Source organism: Pan paniscus, chromosome 2 (genome assembly GCF_029289425.2).
Source record: "Pan paniscus chromosome 2, NHGRI_mPanPan1-v2.0_pri, whole genome shotgun sequence".
NCBI lineage: Eukaryota > Metazoa > Chordata > Mammalia > Primates > Hominidae > Pan > Pan paniscus.
Window position 1 is genome coordinate 173,498,077 of NC_085926.1, and position 22,505 is coordinate 173,520,581.

At 35.2% G+C, this 22,505-nt stretch overlaps 1 protein-coding gene across 1 annotated transcript in view; it reads left to right on the plus strand.

The window, feature by feature from the left end:
• The window catches only part of NAALADL2 (N-acetylated alpha-linked acidic dipeptidase like 2), a 1,375,347-nt gene that overhangs the window by 1,174,328 nt on the left and 178,514 nt on the right, over positions 1 to 22,505 (plus strand). The window contains exon 15 of the mRNA XM_063602605.1: positions 15,337 to 15,432. Coding sequence (XP_063458675.1) covers positions 15,337 to 15,432 — 96 coding nt within the window. The remainder of the gene's footprint in view (positions 1 to 15,336; positions 15,433 to 22,505) is intronic.

Here is a 22,505-nt window from a genome sequence, read left to right on the forward strand (position 1 = left end):
GATATTCCAGAAATATTCTTAGCCTTTGAAATTAAATCTATCTGTACTCCCTAGAAATACATAGAAAAATAAAGACTTGCATTTAGCCCTTGGTAAGTAGTAGCAGGAATAGAAATATATACATAATTTATCCAGCGACATCTGACTGTATTAATATGAAGTCATTCATATGTTGCCAAATGAAATCCCATGGGGTGGGCTACAGGAGAAGAGGGAAGGACAGTTGGGACAGATTTAAACAACCATTCTTCATTTCTAGAATGGTGTCTGTCTTATTTCTGCACCATTTTACATATTGGGCTTAATATTTGACAAAAAGATTTTCAAATAACAACGAGTAGTACAGTAAGTGATAAAATCTAGATAAACTGTTGTTCCTGGTTTCATTTCCCTGGGTGTTTTCACCCAGATTATGAAACATGAGGTCATGACTGTAAAGGTACTCTCTTCCTATTCTTAGCCAAAGGACTTTGCAGGGCTATAATATCTTTCTCAGGATTTGACGAATGTATTTGTTTCTTCTTAACCCGATGTTTAGATTCTTTTGCCCTTAACTGTAAGACCTTTAAATCCCCCATTTCTTTCACAGTTGATTAAATACAGCCCTGAGAAAAGCACTGACTGACTGTTTAACAGAAAGCTTTTCAAGAGGCTAACAGGCTCTGACCTCAAAAAAAATGCTGTTGTTAAATTGACTTGAGGCTTTACCAGAGAGACCAGGTTTTATTAATACTAAGACTGCATTAAAGTTTGGATTTCTTATGATTGAGACCATTTCTCCTCCTCACCACCCCAAATTTGAGAATATCATTTTTTCTTTTCCTACCTTGCAATTTATTTGTGTAAGTTCTGCATTCTCAATGATATATAAAATGTAATTTTGTATGTTAATAATTTTATTCATTGTGTTACCATGACGCTGGGTGTGGCACCTCTACCCCAGGGATAGCCAGGATCCACCACTGAGAGCTGAATCACTTACAACAAAATATGTTAGCAGAGTTGGTAAACAGCTAGGGCTCTGAGACTTCGGAGTGTCTTTCCCTCATCCATAATGACTCCTCCTGGACCCTACTCCAGGACTTCAGATGACTGGGTGTTAAATAATTATAGAATCATCTATTGGTGTGTCTGATATGCAGAACATCTATCTCCCCAAAGAAAGGAGACAAGCTAAAGAGAAAAGAGCTCTCAGTTAACCATTTAATGACTTGATGTTATGGTACTAATTCCTTTACTAAGCAGTCCAAACTCCATGTGAAAAGAAAGATATCTACTTGCTTACTAGTTAGTGAAATGATCCAAAATATTTTGGAAAGTTATATTTTCATATGTTCTGTCTTAAAAATTGAAATATGATAAAGTAGTGCATAGACTTAAAATTACTGAAGAATGGGCAAGCAAAGATTTTAAATTACAACATTATGCATAGTAGTGTATTTTATTCATGTCTGAAATTTATATGAAATGAACATACATTTTATTTTTTCTCACCTGAGATGATTCTCAAAAATCATTGCTACATTATAATTTAGCAGGAATAGAAATACATAATTTATCCAGGGACATCTGACTGTATTAAATATAAAGTCAATCATATGTTTCATTTGGCTATTGTCTATATTATAGACAATGTATTTTCAAATGGTTAAGAGCACAGATAATGCCTGTGATGATTGCCTGGTTTTACTGCTTGGGCAAGATATTCGAACTCACTGTACCTCAGTTTCTTCATCTATAAAATTGGGATAATAACGTTTACTTCACAGGATTTTTCTGAGGGTTAATGAGCTACTATTACAATGTATTTTAGCATCATTTGCCATTATTCATAATACATAAAATATTTTTTCAATTCATATTATAGAATACAAGGATTGACATAATCTCCCATACATTAGGATATATCCATCTATAGATATTCTCTTTGGGGAATATCTGTAGATAAACATATACCTTTTACACATCGTGATTCTCAAGAGATATACAATATCCCACAATATACTGCTCTCACAAAGTAGGCATGCCAGAATCTCTCTCTTTTCTTTTTCCCAAGACGGAGTCTTGCTCTGTCACCCAGGTTGGAATGCAGTGGCACAGTCTCAGCTCACTGCAACCTCCACCTCCGGGGTTCAAGCAATTCTCCTGCCTCATCCTCCTGAGTAGCTGAGATTACAGGTGCGAGCCACCATACCTGGTTAACTTTTGTATTTTTAGTAGAGACCAGGTTTCACCATGTTGGCCAGGCTGGTCTCGAACTCTTGAACTCATGATCTGCCCGCCTCGGCCTCCCAAAGTGCTGAGATGATAGGCGTGAGCCACCACCCTCGGCCTGGCATGCCAGAATCTCTTAAACAATCTAGATATTTAGTATTTATTTTTGAATGATACTTGGCTTGAAAATGTTTAGAAGCTCTAGCTTAAATTATAATACATATTTTATGATCAGATTGTTTTTAAGTGTTGATAGCATTGTGACATTCTAGCAGGTAGTATTTAGCATATATATTGAAAACTCTGTTAAGCCTCCTGCCCATCAGAAAATCTGTATTATCTTGACATTTTGCTGTGTAGCTATTATATCTATAGAAAAGTGATTCAGGTTAGTGTTTTGTTTATTGTTTTGAAGTCATGAAACTGCCTACTAACCTTCTAAGGCTATTTATTATTGAAGGAGAAGAATATTTGGATATAGTGTTTTGAATATGAGTGCATGCATGAAACTCAGCTGATCAAGGTTGAAATTTCAGTCCTGACACAAGATATGCAACTATAAAAAATTAAATAAATTTGCTGAAAATCAATCTTTTTAATTTCTAAAACTGGCATGACAAAGGCCTAAAAGATTTAATAAGTACTTCTTAGATATTAATTAATTCTTTAAGACAAATGAAATGAATCATAAAATAGAAATTCTGAGATTGACCTAGAATGCCAACTGTAAATTTACCAAGTAAGCAGGTTAGGACAAAACAAGTAAACAACAAAACAGCAATCTACTCTCAATTTATTTCATAAGAGAAGAAATATTTTAATATCAAAAGACAGCTGAAAACACAACTTCAGGAAAAAGGACAGCTCTCTGATTAGAATATATTTAGTTTTATGAAAAAATAACTTTCTGCATTATTATTATCATTGTCATTTTGTTATGCACTGAGCTACAGCACCACCCTATGAATTGGCATTTAATGACCACTGAATTAACTCAGAATAAGTGAGTCCTATGCTTGCATTAAAATTCTACCAATAAGTAAATGTATTTCATTAGGCAGATTTCTTCACCCTTGTAAGCCTCTTTCCTTAATCTGCATATTGGGAAAAATAATAAATACCTTTCTGAAAAAAATTGTTTGATGAATAAATAGTTCTAGACATTATTTTTAAGAATTTTACATATATTATGTCCTGAAATCCTTTTGATGATTTTATGAGAGATAAAATTATTGGTATCCATTTTATAGATGAGAAAACTGAGGCACAGATAATTTAAGCAACTTGCCATAAATCAAATATTCAAGAAATATTGCTAAATCTTTAATAATATTTATTAGTATTGGCCGGGTATGGTGGCTCATATCTGTAATCCCAGCACCTTGGGGGGCCAAGGCAGGAGGATCACTGGAAGTCAGGAGTTCAAGGCCAGCCTGACCATCATGGTGAAGCCTCGTCTCTGCTAAAAACACAAAAATCAGCCAGGTGTGTGGCACGCACCTGTAGTCCCAGCTACTTGGGAGGCTGAGGCAGGAGAATCACTTGAACTCAGGATGCGGTGGGTGCAGTGAGCCCAGATTGCACCACTGCACTCCCGCCTGGGTGACAGAGGGAGACTCTGTCTCAAAAAAAAAAAAAAATATATATATATATGTATATAAAATACCTATAATATATATTTATATTATTACATATGATTATGTATGTTATATAATATATATTATATAGCATGTTACTTATAATATATATTATATCATATATTATATACATAATTATATATAATACATATTTATATATTACATATAATGTAATATGTATTATATATAATATGATATATTTTAGTATTATATGTTATTTATAACTAGTCATTTTAATAAAAGGAATATTTATCATATATATCACAGATAAGTTTGATATATAAATGATATATGTTTTATATAATATAAATGTGTCTATATTTTATTACAAGCAATCATATTCAAAATATATACATTTAATATTTACATTTTAGAATTATTGTATGTATTCAACACATCCATTTATTATATTTAATTATAAATATAATAAATATATTATGAATATAAATAAATGTTTAAATAAATCTAAATAAATGTAATAAATAACATTATTATTGCTATCACTATTAAATCAGTAGTACTCACATTTTAAAAATCTACATATATTTACTTTATTCTGAATATAAACATTAGGTTTCTGGAGCAGAGATCAGAGTCATTACTTACATCTCATTTTTTTGCTCTTTCTAGAGTGAGGGAATAAGAGCCAGCTAGACAAGATTGCATGCCATAGTACAATGTAGGAACTCTGAAAATATGAATCTGGGAGTGTATATGTGACACAGGATTCCTTCAGTGCCACTTCGCAAGCTGGAAATCTCTGCAATGCCGTGACCTCTGCCTGGGGCCTGGGGACCCCTGGGCTTGCTCCACCTGCTCAACCCAGCAGGCTGCACTCCCTTGTGCCAACTTGGATCCCAGACCCTCTGCGATTCCATGTTCAGTTTGTGGGTTTCTGTACCCCCAATATTGGGGTAATACAAGGGCTGTTGCAGGGTTTGAGGAGGCCCTGCATCCTCAAGTTATTGCCCATGGCTTCTAGCCCTTTCGTAGCTTCTGCTTTTAAGGGATATTGTCTTTGGTTAGGGAGGAGGTGGGACCCCTAAGGTGGATCTGGATCAGTATGGCGGTTGCGGTTCAGCGAATTTTCCCTTGAGTTGTCCAAGCTTCTGGATTAATGTCTGAGTCCACCAAAGGGAGAAGAAGAATCTGTCCTGGAGTCATGAGGATGGTAGTTCCCATAGGAACTAAAATATCCCCACCTAGCAGAGGAGTTGGGCTTTCAAACATGATTAAAAAGGTGTGAGTAAACAAGAGGTCTCCTCAACTACAACTAAGGCATTGGGAAAAATATCAGGTTAAAGGCTTTCCTGAGATGTCACTCACAGTCATGCTAAGGGAGGAGGGCAGGCCTGGATTGAAGAGGAGAACAGAAATGGTTACTCTGGAGGAAGTCCACCTTCCTTCCTTCGACCTCCAGAATCACCTGGGACTCCTGGATGGTAATGGTGGTCTGAACCATTGGAGCTAGGGAGAGGAGTGCTGGGACCCATTTGGTCCTGCTGGACCATTTGAAAGACTGGCTCTGGACCCTGTGACTTGTGTCTCGGGAACAGTCCACCCTCCAGTTGTCCCCATCACAGATTGGACAGGGTGGAGGCGGCTTCCTCATGCTGCCTGGGCAGTCCTTCCTAAAGTGCCTTGGCTTGACACATTTGTAGCAGTTACCAGGTGCATCTCAGGGATTCTGGGGTTTGTAAGCCTGCCAGGCAGCCATTAGAGCCTCTGTCTTTTTCTTGCATCTATTTTCCCTCTCTTGGGCCTCCTCCCAACCCTATTCTAAAAGACTAATGTGGCCACTTTCAGAGCACTATCTGGTCCTATGGCCTGTTTCTGTAGCTTCCTCCTGATATCAAGGGCCACCTGAGTAATAAACTTGTACTTTAGGATTAAGTGTCCTTCAACTGAATCAGGAGCTAGAGAAGTGTGCTTTACCAAGGCCTCTCTCAGCCCTTCTGGGAAGGCAGTGAGATTCTCATCTGATCTCTGGTCTGTTGTGGATAGTTTGGAGTAATTGAGAGGCTTAGTTCTAGTCTTATGTAAGCCCTCCAGTATGCACACCTGAAAGTGTTTCCTCTTCCATTCTCCCATTTCATCATTGGGGTCCCATGTAGGGTCCTCCAATGGTACTGCTGTTCTTCCAATTGGATAAGGCTCATCCCCTTCCTTGGCACTATATGAGATAAAAAACTCATCCCCAAACTTCTCTGCTGCTTGCAGGGCAGCCTCCTTCTCAGCGGTAGTCAGGGTTTGATTCAAAAGTAACATATTATCCTTTCAGGAAATTTCAAATACTTGAGTTAAATTCTGTAAAGCCTCTATATACCTGTCACAGTTGTCTAAAAACTTGCCAGGAACCCCCTTAATTTGGCTTACGTCCTGTAGAGAAAAGCGGACCTGGACTTTAATGGGGACATATTCACAAGGCATCTGTTGTAGGGGCAGAAGTGAGGTCAGGACCTGCCTGAAACGAGGATTTCTAGGATCAGACAAGCTTGAGAGACAACCTGGGTAGGGAGAAAGGGGTGGACTAGGAGGAGTAGGACCAAAGGGAACTGATTCCCCTGCTGGAGACATCTCTGCAGTTTGCTTCCCTATTCCCTTGGGATTGCCCTTTGCGGCTTATAACTTGACCAAACCCTTATGCAAAGGAATATAAAGCATTTTTTTCCTCTAGGGTCTGAGAGTCAAAGGAGTTCTAGTGATTCAGGATGCACTTGAGTGCAGGCTGAAGAAGGTTGCTTACTCATCTGGAAAGAGAGGGGAGAAAGGCATCCCTTAGTCGCCTTCCTCCTTTTGGAGTGACACAGGATGGAGGGAGAGAGAGAAAAGGTGTCCCTTTTCTTCTCTTTTTTTCCCTGTATTACCAGGGTCCCAGCGCCCTTGCAAGTGCTGCCCAGGAATGTGAGTGCGAATTCCACCCATGAAGAGGGAAGGCCTAGTAAGTAGGGATAGTCACACTTACCTACACCGTGCCCTGGCTTTCCGCTGTTGGTAACCTTTGGGTTCCATATACCTCATCTATACCATGGATGTGCACGAGTTCTCCACCCATGAAGTGGGAAGACCGAGTCAAAAGGAATAGTCATGCTCACCTGGGCTGTGCCCTAGCCTTCTACTGTTGACTGCCTCTGGATCCCTCAGATCTGATTTTCTTTTAGGGCTTCAAACTGAACCTTGGAATAGAATTTGGGACAAAAAGGCGCCTCTGGAGGGTATATGGACCCATTAAATTTGTCCCAAGTGGTCCTTGCTAAATTGCAGCCAACAACTGGTGGAGCATCTCCTCCATTGCTTCCCTATCGCAAGCAGTATGCTAAAGTGAAGCTGTTGAACAAGATTCTCCTCAGACAAAAAAAAAAGAAAGAAAGAGAAAGAAAGACAGAAAGAAAGAAAGAAAGAGAAAGAAAAGAAAGAAAGAGAAAGGAAGGAAGGAAGGAGGGAAGGAAGGAAGGAAGGAGAAGGAAAGAAGGAAGGAAGGAAGGAGAAGGAAAGAAAGAAAGAAAGAAGGAAGGAATGAAGAGAAAAAGTAAGAAAGAAAAGAAAAGAAAAGAAAGAATGAATCCCAGGAATTGGGGACCTGCACTAACAAGATTGCCTCCCAAAAGGAAAAAAAATAATCCATTGCATAGAAAAGCTTCTTCTAGTATTTGCAGGACTATGTTGATTCCTAACATGGTGGGAAAAAAAAAAAACAACTTAAATGCAGAGGAGGGAAGGTGCCTGGGGGAAATAGCCTCTTGCTCTATGCTAATGGATTTTTTCAATAAGGGAAAGAAAACTCTCAATCATTGTATTCTCCTTGCTTCTAAGAATAGACAGAAACCACATTGTTCTGAATTACACTCCTGATGACTGAGCCAAGTGCACATTCTACTCAGTTATATTGTCTCTGTGGTTTGCAACAACACCCTTAACGTTGTATATAAGAACACATAGGAGCCATAACAGCCATAAAAGAAAGAAAGAAAATGTGATAGGAAAGACTGGAGGTCCTAGTGCTGACACCCTAATGGACTGTTGGGGACTGAAGCCAGTCCAGGAACCTTCAAGTAATGCCAAGGTGTAGCTTGGGCCAGGACCTTATTCTGATCCCACGTGATGGCTAGACCTCTATGAAGCCAAACTGGATTGGAAAAAAGCCAACATGCCCAACCCCCCGAGGGGTGATGGAGAATTGACAAAGTCCTCCCCAGCAAGCCTCTCCTCCAAGTCTGAAAAATGGCAGGCACGCTACTCACTCTTAACTGGCTTACAGGGGCGAGAATTTTTATCTCTTTTTGGAAAAAAAAAAAAATGGAATTAAAAAGTCATAGGTTTGCACTTACCCTTCCACCAATCCCAGATGAGCCCCTAGAAATGACATAGGATTCCTTTGGTGCCACTTTGCCAGCCAGAAATCTCTGTGGCTGCTGCAAACTCTACCTGGGACCTCACTTGGGCCCACCAGGCTCACTTCGCCCACTCGACCTGGCAGGCTGCAGTCAGCTCGTGCTCGCTTGGATTCCGCCCCTGCCATGGCTCCACGCTTAGCACTCAGCTGAGCCCGGGTGTGCGGCAACCAGCATCCACGTTGGGCGCCAGCGTCAAGATGAGGGGAATGCAATGGCACCCGAAAACTAAGAGATGCCAGCAATCACAGAGCCCTTAGGGGTGTTACAGCTATAGCTCGGGGAGTCCCGAGGTCTCGGCCCCCAGAAGTTTTGTTGCTCTTTCTCCCATAGTCCACTGCTTGGGAGCATATTACAAGCCCATTTATTCCTGCCACTCACAGATCGGCAGGCAGAAGGGAGTAACACTCAGTGGCTTTTTCACTCCCGCAATTCGGCGAGCAGGAGGGGGTGTGTTACAGCTCTCTTGTTCCTGCTGCCTGCAGCTCAGCGAACAGGGGCATGTCACAGCTCTCTTGTACTTACCACCTGGAACGGGTACATGTTGCCGCTCTCTTCGTGCCTGCACATGTTGCCGCTCTTTTCATGCCTGCAATCTGGCAGGTTACAGGTTCTTGTCCTGTGACCAAGAGAAATGAGGTATGCGGACACAGGATAGCAAATAAGGAAGAATAGAAGTTTGAGTGAAAGAAGGAAAGTTTTCAGCTGCAAAAGGCGACCTGAAGTGGGTAGCCCTCAGCTGCAAGAGGGGACCCAAAAGCGGGTAAGTCTGTGAGGCTGAGTCTAGGGTTTTTATAGGTTTGGAATGAGGAGGCTCTGACCGGAGGTATTTTTGGAAAAGGCAACATTCTGTTGGTTAAAAAGCATTATTCGGAAACGACCAGTCAGGAAAGAGTGGGCAAACAGGAATAGAAGCTCTCACTCCGTCACGGATTCTACGTAAAACCGGCAGCTTGGTTTTCAGGCTTTAAACAGTCTTTGGCTTGAAGGTCAGGTTTCACTGGGGACCCGTCCCTGCTGTCTAGGAATTTGTCTGTCTCCTGCGCTATCATACACATGTCACCATCACCCATTCCCCCTCCTAAGAGAGGGAGAGAAAGTTAATTTTCCTAAGGCAACAAATTCTACTTAGAAATAAAGGGAAAGGTCTGGGAGTCCTACCCTTTGCAATGTAATGTTACCTATGTTAGGCATTGTTATGAATGTAATATTTCCATGGTTCTGGGTTTTATACCCCTTTCAAGTGTAAACACATACCTCCATGTAGGTAATTCTCTAGGTTTCTCCATCTATTCAGCCATTATTTAATTTCCAAGGCTTGGCCTCTAATACAGTTTCCGGTAAAATTTCCTCAGAAAATTCTCCATGCGGAAATACGGTTGGCCCTACATTTCTGCAAGTTCTGCATCCACAGATTCAACCAAGATTGGATCTAAAATACTTTCAAAAACACAATAGAACAATACTACAATAAGAAAAATACTATAAATAAAAAATGTAACAACTATTTACGTAGTATTTACAATGTATTAAGTATTATAAGTAGAGATGATACAAAATATACTAGAGTATGTGTGTAGATTATATGCAAATACTATACCATTTTATGTAAAGGAGTTGAGCATCTGTTTTGGTGCCCACAGGAGTTCTAGAACAAATTTCCCAAGTATATCAAAGGATAGCTGTACCTAAGTAGACACTGGCTGACAGTACAGTACACAGGCACTCAGCAAATTGTAGCTACAGAAATTGCTATTATTGAACTCATAGTTTTCTAGATAATAGCTTCTTGACTTTGTTTTAGTTTCCTATTATTGCTCCCACATACTAAAATTTTAAGTTCTTATTTTCATTTGCAATGCCAGAAGAATTAAAGGATAACAATATTATGTATAAATACATTTATTTTATAAATTCTTGAAATTTTCTGATATGTATTAACACTTATCAAATTAATAAAATATTTTTCTTTAGAACTGCACATATCCTTTGCCTTCCTTTTCTGTAGTTACTAAGAAAGACTTCATTGATTTCATTAATAAAAAGGCATTTATATTTAATACTCATCTAGTTAAGCCTTGGAAAGTGTAGAGAAACCAGAAAGGGAGGTCAAAGAATTCTGTGGCTCTATTCATTCAACAAGTGCCGTAAAACAGCTCAGCTATCACTTAATTGATGTATGTGATGAATTTTATCATGAATTTTAAAATCTTAAAACGAACTCTAGTGTGTTCAGTTTCGTTTCACAGGCTTGAACACTTCTTATTTTTGTTTTGCAATTTCTATAGTGTTCTCTGTATTATCTGGAACTGACTGTCAACCTGGCTTTATCTGAGTACTTGACATGCAGGGTTATGGAAAGTAAGTAGCAGTAGATTGACGATGAAGATGTGAATTCCAGTCCAGATTCTGCCACTTACTAGCAGAATCTAGTCAGATAAAGCTTCTGAATTTCAGTCTTCTCATCCATAAAGTGAAGGTGATTAACAACAGTTTACTAATCTTAAATAGTGACTATACCTGTATCCCTTATCTCATGTTCCCCATAAATATGGGCACATACTATATATGAATAAAAAAAATTTAAAAACAATATGTATTAAAGCATCACTTAAAACCTTAAAACACTCAGTAAATTTTAAGAAATTATGGGATTAAGAAGACAGCAGACAAGGTTTTAGTAATCTTAAACGGATGAGTAGGAGAGCAGATAAAAATTACCCATACCTGCAATAAAAGAGAAGACATAACCTAGATCCCATTAAAAAGGTGATAAGAAGATGTTGTGAACAATTTGAAAACAATATAGTGGACAATTTAAATGAAATAGACAAATTATTTGAAAAACAGAACTTAATTAAAATTGACCTAAAAAGAAGGGCAAGAAGGATCTCTTTAGGATAAATAGAAATGTCCCATAGAAAGGTTGTTTTACTTTGAGGTATAATTTATACATAAAAAATCCATAAATCTTCAGTTTTAAGTTAGATATCTTTTGACAGTTGTATATCCATGTAAACACCATCCAAATCTAGAAAACTGAATTTATTTGTAGCTAACCCATAACTATTTAGTTAATACAGCTTTTATTTGTGCCTTACCTAAAGGTTCTTTTATAAATGTAAAATACTTCCATTTATAGTTAGTCCTGAATAGAGGAGAAGGAAGGCAAATGTCTGAACTGGAATTAAGATCTTGAGGTCTGCTCTTAGAAGCACTCTTCCAAGCTTTAGTTCAGAAATCTTATTGAAGGCATGGGGATTATAGTGTGTTAATTGTTGGATCCTAAAGTGATCTTAGAACCTGTTAATGTGAACTTATATGGAAAAAGGTTATGTGCAAATTAAATTAAATTATGGATCTTGAGATAACTGGGTGGGCTCAAAATCCTATGACAAGTGTTTCTCTAACAGAGAGAAGAGATGACAGATAGAGGAGGCGGTCATGTGAAGAACAAAGCAGAAATAAGAGCTACACAGCTACAACTAAATAATATTTACAGCCACCAGAATCTGGAAGAGTCAAGGAAGGAATCTCATAAAGTCTCAGGGAATGAATAGAGGGGTGCAGAGCCATAGGTGATATCAATATGGACAGCAAAACAAAAATGCTCCTGAGTTCTCAAACATCTTTCTAGCTCATAAGCTGATGGTTTGTTTTTTGTTTTTTTGGGTTTTTTTGTTTGTTTGTTTTTGAGGCATAAGCTAAAGGGTATCTAGGTTTCAGATAACTCTCTTGAGGTGTAAATGAAAAAAAAAAAAACACAACGAATATTATTATTTTTTTTCCTTCCTGATGTGAAATCATGCTGCATTGGTCACTTGCACTGTGTTAGGTACAAACAAGTTGTTTGCCTTTTCCTCTTCTTTTGCTGGAAATAAACAAACAAAAACAAAACAGAATTCTCAAGAAAGTTGAAGGGAGAGGATGTAAAAAGAGATCTCTCTGTGAATCATATGTAGAGTTAATAATAAACTCTGTATAGTTAGTGCTATGAGATCTTAGAATTTGTGGGGCTGATAAATAGGATCTTGGATGTGGCCTCAGTCATTTTTTTAAGTCAACTTATTAATACAACCAACCTTTCCAGAGTTCCTCCTCATTTTCCTGATCTTTATGCCAGACATTCCTAAATGGATTCTTCTTTTTAGAATAACAGCACAGATTTGGAAGCATTAACAAATACTAATCACTTATTTTACTGCATGGAATATTTAATATTTATTAAGAAAGCTTAATAGCTTGGCAATATCCATTCACTCAATTATTTACCTTCAAAATATTAATTAAAGGCATTCATTATAAGATGCCTTAATTTGAGAAATACTCTGCTAAGTGAACCTTTTATTATTTCTTTGTAGTTGTCCTTTAGCTTTTCCAACCTCCTGATCTGACTAAAAAGTGCGATGTAACAAAAAATTACATAAACATAAATTATGTAGCTAATGACACATGGTATGTATAATAGATAGGATAAGTACACATTCAGTGATTAAGGCAAAAGATATCAGAGATTAGCTTGAAGAAAGCCTAAAATATGAATACTGCATCAAATGGATGTATTTTATTGGCATATAAGAACTTTAAGACTGAAAACATATCTGGATTAATTGAAATGATTCACATTTTTAAGATTGGCATTATAATTAATTACCCCCACCTCAAAAGTACTTTACAAGAAATAGCAAAATGTTTAGGAAGCACAGACACATGTATGTACACACTGACACACAGAGTTGATTTCTAGCATCGAGTTCCTAACAACTATTTTGTGACATTGTAGAATTATTAATCACTTGTTTTTTCATGTTTTACTTTGTATATTTGGGTAGAATTAACATTTCTAATATCTCTTCCAAGTCTAAAATAAGGATACTAAATCAACCTAGATAGAAGTACAGAAGTGCCTTGAATATTTTGAATAAAAGTAATGCTAGGACCTGAAAAGTGTAATATAAAAATGAGTGTATTCAGAAAACAATGTGCTAATATTGTTCCACATTTGACCCTTGGATAGTTACAGTTCTATTTAAACTCCACATTACCTCAGGTCTATTTTACTTTGAATAGTGATGAGAATGTCATCTTTCAAAAATTATGGGTGTTATTACCTTTTTCCTCTGTCCAGCGTATTATGAATGTCAGTGCCATTCAAAGCTTGCTTGCAAGTGTTTTAATTTCATATATTAAATTTAAGTATTGATGTGTATGCCTTCTGATTGCAGAAAAGAGAATATTGCAATGCAAGAAGTGCACATGGGACTTTTTAGATTTAACTTTATTTAGTCTAAGCAAGGAGTTTTTGATGATATCATTTAAACTGTACGTAGTGTTTTTGCTGCATGTTGAGAGTAGATAGATGAAGGCTTGCAGGAAATTGGAATAAAAGGTGGGGAAATGATCTTTGTTAACATAAACACACAGAATCTTGGGATATTAATCACTTTGGCCATAGAGAAGTTTCATGATATAGGAATGAAAGTGTCGGCCGTAGCCTCGAATAAACCTGGGTTTGAACCCGAGGTCTACCATTTATTCATGGTATGATCTTGGGCTAGCGCTGGAACTCACTGGTTCTCATTTGTAGAGGGAGTAATAACAGTTTCTGCCTGATAGGTATGTCTGTTGATTAAACTAGGTGACATATGGAGAGTACTTATCCCAGTGCTGATACATGGAAAGCACTATAGTTATTCTATTCATCTCAGGCCATGTATCTTTGAGTGCCAACTAAAGAGAAGGCATTGATTTTGTTCATTTAATTGCTACTAACCCTATGTGACAAAATGTTTTAAATTATTCTTTCTGAAAAACATGCAAAAGGGTTCATTTTGGTGTGGTTGTGAGTTGAAGTTTGGTTAACTCACCCTAGCCTAGAATGTAATTACACATGACCCTGGACTATTTTCTTCTCCTCCATGTATGTGCTAACACTGAATTTCACCATATTTACATCCCACCCTCATTTCAGTGTCTTTGTTTCTATTGGTTCATCTACTTACAATGGTTTTTCTGGGTAACTTTATTGAACTCTGAATTCCTTTTCCTGAAGACTATGACCCATTAATTTATCCCTCATATTTTTTGTATTTTTAATACAAATACTCTTCTGGGTACTTTCTCTAGCATTAAAAATATGTCCATGTCAATGTTATCTTAAATACAGTGAATACACTTTTTGTTGATGCTTTAACTTTCTTTAGCTAGTAATCTATTTTTTAACTTTTCAAGATAATCTTAATTTCTAGAAAGAATAATGTAGTTCATAGTTGATGTCTCACTTCTCCTCATATTTACTCCTCACCTGATTTTATTCTGTATCCTGTTCTCGCAACTCCACAGAATCTTCTCTGACAAAAGAAACCAGGTATCTCCGAAATGCCCCCTCTAAGGCATAATTTTCACCTTAATCTTATTGTATTTCCTTGCTTTCTTTTCTGTATTTATTATTTATTCCCATTCTCTACTTTTTGACTCCCATAGAATAACAGTTACATGCTTCTCCATATACTTTTCTGACAATTCCATCTATAACATCTTCATGAGTTTTGCTTTTATCTTTCCACCTCTTAAGTATTGGTGCCACTCAGAGATCTTACCACTCAGAGATCTGTTCTACACTCAGTATACTTCTAAGTCTACGTGTGTTTCACATTACATTTTAACTACCATGTAAATGTTTCTCAAATTATTGTTATATCTCCAGTTCAGAATTTGGTCTTGAACTTCAGACCAATATAGTCACACACCATCTAGATGATTAGATGATTTTTTGAATGTCCCACAAACATTTCACCTCAAATATTTAAGATTTTCTGTCCTAAACTGTCACATTTCTATAATTGCTAAATTAATTAAATATTAATCTATTTATTCTGTCAAACAAGATGGGACATAACAAGTTGATGTGTCTGATCATTTTAATTTATAAATATTCTGTGATGGGTAGTTAGATCAGGAGAATGAAATCCAGCAATCAACAGAAACCTTAAGGCAATTTAGAGTCCTTTTTAATCTTTAAAGAAAATCCAATAAACACTTGAATAACAAAATCGATAAAGAGTTTTAAATGTTTCTTTTTTGATTTGCCGCAGGGTCCAAGTTTTCTCTCCGAGGCCCTTTTTTCTACACGAGCAACAAAAATTGAAGAAATGGATCCTTCTTTCAACCTTCATGAAACCATTACTAAGGTAGGGGAGAAATGCATTCATAAATAGGTGGGAAATATTTGTTCTTCTTTATTGGTAGATGGAGCAAAGGAACATAACCAATCAAGAGCAATCCGTATATTTTCATTTGTAGAATATAGAAGAAAGGATTTTAGTATATCCTATTATTTTACTAAGGAATAAATAATTCATTCAAGATCATACAGACCCATAACTGATCATTTGTATTACAAATCAATTTTTAATAAAACAATGAGTTTATTCATGGTATGATCTTGGGCTAGCGCTGGAACTCACTGGTTCTCATTTGTAAAGAGGGAGTAATAATAGTTTCTGCCTGATAGGTATGTCTGTTGATTAAACTAAGTGATATATGGAGAGTACTTATCCCAGTGCTGATAACATGGAAAGCACTATAGTTATTCTATTCATCTCAGGCCATGTATCTGAAAGTAGAGTTGTATAATAATATCAAATATACCTCTTCACTTTAGATTATGGGGAATTATAAAATGGACCTTTGCATTTTTCTGTCTTCAGTAGTTTCTTTAAATAGTTAAGGTACTTGTTTATGATAATTTTTAGTTGCAGAAAAAAAGGCTACTTTTTAAAATGAAAAAGACCGCATTGATAGTAAGAAAGTCTTTTACTGAATGGCAATCATACTTATATTTTTAACGTACAGATGTCCCCCAACTTGTAATGGTTCACCTTTCTATTTTTTGACTTTATGGTGGTTCAAAAACACTACGCATTTAGTAGAAATCCTACATCAAGTACCCATACAACCATTTGGTTCTTCACTTTCAGTGCCGTATTCGACAAATTACATGAGATATTCAAGACTTTTTTCCATAAAATAGGCTCTGTGTTAGATTTTGTCCAGTTGTAGGCTAATGTAAGTGTCTGAGCATATTTAAGATAGGCTGGGCGAAGATAAGATGTTCAGTAGGTTATTTGTATTAAATTCATTTTCAACATGTATTTTCAACTTATCATGGACATAACCCCATCTTAAGTTGTGAAACGTGTGTATTTTTATAGCAGTGAGTTAATTATATAAAGAAAATTAAATTTTACAGTATGGAGCAAATAAATTTAATGTTCCTGACATCACATGGCATCATATGGATTTTTACATTTACCAATTATTTATTTAACCTGTCATCACCTGCCTTTTGGGGATAGACTTTATAGAGAATATTGACATTTTAGTACCATTAAAATAATCTCTCTCTCTATGTGTATATATATATATGAATTATTTATATTTTTATATTTATATATGGATTATTTACATATATATACTTTCTTGAAAGATTGAATCATTCTTAAATCTTAGTGAAACTTTATGTAGTTGTTTTTTTCTTTTAAAAAGAGGAAATATGGTAAAGCGAACTGAGTGAGTGTCAATAGAATGAGTTCGGAATACAAAGACTAGAGCCTGTGTCTGTCTTTGACCCTGAAGAGCTGTGTGAATTAATTTTTTCCAAACCTTTAAAATAAGAGGAGTTTGAATTACATTTTACTTAAAATTATTCTAAGCTCAAAATATCTAAATCTTAGCTATACATTTATTATAGCAAAATCCTGTTTGGCAAAATCACCTAACAGGAAGCCTATCTCAGTTCTTTATTTAGTTTTTAGTATCTCTCTCCTTTGATCATATTTTTTTGTATATAACAGGATAGAAGTGCACCCAAAACACTCCTTAGTATTCAAAATCTTAGCTGTATTTCTAATACTTGGAGATTATATATATATATATATATGGACATATATATTATATATACATATATATGGACATATACATTATATATATACATATATACACACATACACACATATAAACATGCATTAATGAATATATAGTTGAATGAATTCATATATATTTATAAACATACATGATATATTTCTAATACTTGGAGATTTTATATATATATGTATACACGCAGACACACAGACACACACATAAACATTCATGAATGGATATATATTTTTATGAATTCATATACATTCCTATACATATATATGAATATATATATTTAAATGAATTCAAATACAATGAATATATATATTTGTTCACATATTCTAGACACTCAGAGTCTACATTTATTTATTTTTAAGCAAAGCATTAGAGAATTTTAGGGCAATGAAATAGTAATATTTTCTCCATTTTTTTCCTGCTTTTGTGGGAATCAGTAAAATCAAGGATTTTTGTGGAAGGGATAATTTGAGGCAATGTTGCCACGCGAACATAGAATGAAATGATGGTGTCTAGCATCAGAAATCCTCAGCCAGAGAAAATGCTAGGCTTTTCAATTAAGAGGTATAAACATATACTAATTCTCGATGCCTGAAGTCTTGGCCACACTTAAGAATTTCAACTCCTGAGAACATGTAGGGAAGCAAGAATTGGTCAGAAATGGAGTACAGGGGCACAGAATACATCCCGAACATATGCAATTGTTCTTTTTTAATTAGTGTGAAACAGACAGAAAATTAGAGGCCATTAGAGAGAAGATAACAAATTTGTTCACAGATATTGGAATATATTGTACGTGTGTTTTCAAATCTGTTTGATGAGTGAACAGATAGTTATTAACCCATTAAGTGGATGTTGGAAAGAATTATATGTCCAAGAGAAGATAAAACCTGCTTAGGTTCAGAAGCAAGAGTTCCGTGAGGTTTTTTATGATGACATATGACTTACCCAATGTTGATTCTGTTTCCTCAATCATCATGTCTACTTGCACTCATGTTGGAAACATTGATCAAGGAATGAAATTGTGCTTTACAAGATCAGTCTTATTTCACCAATAGCAGAACTGAGAAACCATAAAATGAAGTAATTAATAGATACTTCATTTTCATGTCAAATTTTATCAACAGAAAAATGAAATATATAGAGGGGTTGAATCGAGTACAGGATATATGGAGCATGGGTTTTAGTTCCATCTTGGCTACAAAATTGTTATTCTCTTTAGTAGAACTTTGTTTTATTTTCTACGACAAAAAGGAGTACGCTCATAATGCCCTTCCTCGCTAGGATTCTGTGAGGTTGAAATAGATGATGTATACGTTTTCTCTAGAAATGAAGTATGTATTTAATTAAGTATTACTATTAACTCATTAAAAAAAACTAGTATTAAAATCAAGTAGGCCCTTATCTGCATTTTCTGAATTTTGTTTTTACTATAAAATATACATATATGGATAATATAGATATAAAAACATAACCAAACTCATTTTAAATGCTAAGAGTACACTAAGTTAGTGTGTACAAATAGAATATAAATTTTAATTTGTGAAGAGTTGAGGCCTTTAGAATACTTTTTTTCACTAAGGATAAATGGTATTTTTATCAATGTATCACAACATATCACAGGTATTGTATGCTTCTATTCTGAATAATAGTGTGATATATAAACAACATTCAGTTTTGAAATTTAAAAACCCATCTAGGTATACATTCTCAGTTATCAATTATGACAAAATCAATTTTCACAAAAATATGAAAAATACTTGGTAAAATTATGAAGCAGAATTATTACTAGTATTATGTCAATATTAAAGCATTTTCAAGAAACTAGAAGTAATTGAAATTCTGAAGATACTACTTTTTATTTCTCCCAATAAAAGTTTGTATTTGATATAGCATCATAGCCCAATCACATATTTTATGTTACCTAATTAATTAAATATAATAAATATGTATATCTAATATGAATATAAACATGTAATACAACTATTATCCTCTTCCAATGAGTAACTCTTTTTCTTCTAGACTTTGCTATAGATTGCAAGTATGATTTCATGCCAAATTAAATTTTAATTTCTACATATTAGGAAGTTAATAATTTATAAATAGGGTTTTGCTGAATGTGAACAGTATTTTATTTTATTTTATCGTTTGTATAAATTTATGGGGTAGAAGTGCAATTTTGTTACATGAACAGATCTCATAGTGGTTTGCTTAGGGCATTTAGAGTATTTATCTCCCAAGTGACATACATTAAGCAATAAAATAAATAAACCATACTCATACATGGGATGTGAACTGTGAGTCCTTGAAAGTAGCTTTCCACTGTTTCCCTGTAGTTCTTTTTTTTTTTTTTTTTTTACAAATTTGAATTTGTCTTTTTGATATAAAGTATGAAACCTAAGAAAGTAACGAATGAGGCTCAGTATTGATGCCAATAGGTGTAATTCATCATGAATTCAATGACAGTCAGGTGGTACAGTATAAAGTTGCTGAAGGGCAATACATGCTGCATCAGTGTTGAAGATGTTTTTCTTATCTCCTATAATTACATTAAAATTATCATAGAAACCAAACTAATTCCTTCATTGACTAAACCTAAACATGAATTAAATGCCAATGTAAATCCTAGGTGCTTAATCCTTTAATGAGTGAATAAAAATGGCCATGTATTCATGTTTTTAAATAGGCTTATTTCTCCTTCCACACCTAGGAATTTTCTAGTTATGTTTCTAAAGTTTCAACATTTATCTCCTAAATCGTTATTAACTATCTATGCATTCTAAGGATCTACTATAGTCCCAACATTCAGCAAGACACTTGCAATACCAAAATGGTTACTACACAGGAGAGATCTAAGAGAATAAACAAGGTAAATAAATCATTTTAATAAATTATATCATATTAAAAGAGATAATAGTAATGTGGACAAAATATGGGAGGAAAGAAGATGGAGCTTTTTCCTCTGATATGGTTTGGGTCTGTGTCCCCACCCAAATCTCATGTCAAATTGTAATTCCCAGGTGTTGCAGGAGGGACCTAGTGGGAGGTGATTGAATCATGGGGGCAGACTTCCCCCTTATTGTTCTTATGATAGTGAATGAGTTCTCACAATATCTAATGGTTTCAAAGTACGTGGCACTTTCCCCTTCTCTCTCTCTCTCTGTCTCTCTCTCTCTCTCTCATACTCCCTAATGGTAAGATACACTTGCTTCCCCTTCACCTTCTGCCAAGATTGTAAGTTTCCTGAGGTCTTCTAGCCATGCTTCCTGTACAGCCTGTGGAACTGTCACCAGAGAGGTGACATTTGAAGAATTTAAGGAATTTCAACTTGGTCTTAATGTCAATGAGTTTCTTTTGACGGTGCTTTAAAGATCAGGTTGTAGATAAGAGTGCGTGAAAAATAATTATACGTATTTTGGAAAACAGAGACAGATTTGTGAGACAGTTTTAAGATTGAAGGACAGGATGTATGATATAGGAGACATGAAATAGAGTGAAGAGTCAAAGATAATTTTAATAGTTCTATCTTAAGAAAAGTTGGTATAATTTCATAATTATTAATTCAATTAGGGGCTAGTTTGGAGAAAGCGATGATGACTTTGACATTGGATATATGGAGTTTTGTAGTGCTATAGAGCACCTAGTCAGATACATCAAGGAGGCTGTTGAATATGAGGTTGTAGTTCAGAAAGAAGTAGGGTCTAGAAATGCACTGTCACGTGTAGTAACCACTAGTCACATGTGGATTGAAAAATAATTAGATTAAATAAAAGTTCAATTTCTCAGTGGCATTAGACATAATTCACATGCTTAGTGATCACGTATGATAGTGGCTACTGTATTTGGCAGCACAGGTTACAGAAAATTTCCATCATGACTGATAATGTAGATGATGTTACCTTAGCAACATTGGTCCAGATGAGGAAGAGTAAAATGAGACAGGCTAAAAGACCCAGGATAGAGCGGTTCATGTAGTCCTCAAGACAGAAATATTATAAGGAGAAAATGTTCAAAAGAGTATTCACCCAATCAACTGCTCACTCATTATAACTTTTGAACCAATTTTTTGGAATTCTTGTTTTCCACTTCATTTATGCCCAATCCTCAGATCTTTGCTATTCTCGGTAAAAAGCTCCACTTGGCTCGTTCCTCATTACTTTAGTCTACTTTTAACAGATGCAATATCCTGTATTTATTTTATGTTTTTGGATTTAATATATTTTATTATCACTTTCTTGCTAAAATTTTGTCCCTAATAAATACTCAATTAATGATCATTGGTAACTTGTATTAAAACAAATGAAACAAAATACTGTAGCTACATTTAGAAGAAAAAGACTAAAAATCAAATGTGAATATAGGGCACTTGGAGTGCCAGAAGAAGTTCTATTTATTATATTATGGGATAGGTAGTACCTTTCATCTGGCACCTCAAATGCTCTATAGAATATATAAAAATCTCTGAATATGAATGGTACATCTAATGAAACAAAAATGCCCTGATCTATGTGGTACCATGGAAACCAGCAAATGACCTAATTCTGCTTGTAAGTTTCCTCAAGAAATATCAGTTTATTTGTCCTTTCATTTCTTTTCTCATGTTCCGAGAAAAAAAATTCCTTATTTTTCAATGGCATAGGATATATAAGATTAATGATATAGGGCTTTCAAAAGATCCTGTTTACATATTACAAAAACAGGAAGAGATGGATATACGTTTCTTCCTGTTTTTGTAATACGTAAACAGGATATTTGAGTAAAATTATTTGGGTATTACAATATGACAAAAAATAGTAGGAATAATATGGTATTGATTTCCATTATATATGTGAAGAAAGTGTCACAGTGATATTAAGTTTCAGAATAAGAAAATATTTGTGTAAAGCCTGAAAATCAAGGTAATTTTTATAGAGTTTAAATTCTAGCAATAGAGTTATATTTTCCCTTACTTTATAGCTATACATTTTAACTCAGTTTTGCAGTGGTGTGAATAAAGGTTAATGGTGGGATGATCAATGATTTAAAAGTTTAAATAATTTTAATTGTTAACCATTTCTGTAATTATTAATTCCATTTGTCTGTCAATCGTCCTTAGAGTCAATTAACCTTGGTCTCTTTGATTAATAGATTTATATTTGCTAACATACTATTTTAAATACATGACTTGCAAAATATAAATCTGAATTATTTAAAAATGTCATGTTTAAAACATGTGTGTATCAGTTGTTATAATATTCTTAAGATTCTTGGAGCATGGTAACTGAAAACTTAAAATGATCTTCTCATTTTATAACTATAGAATAAAGAGGCAGACTAAACTGTAGAATAA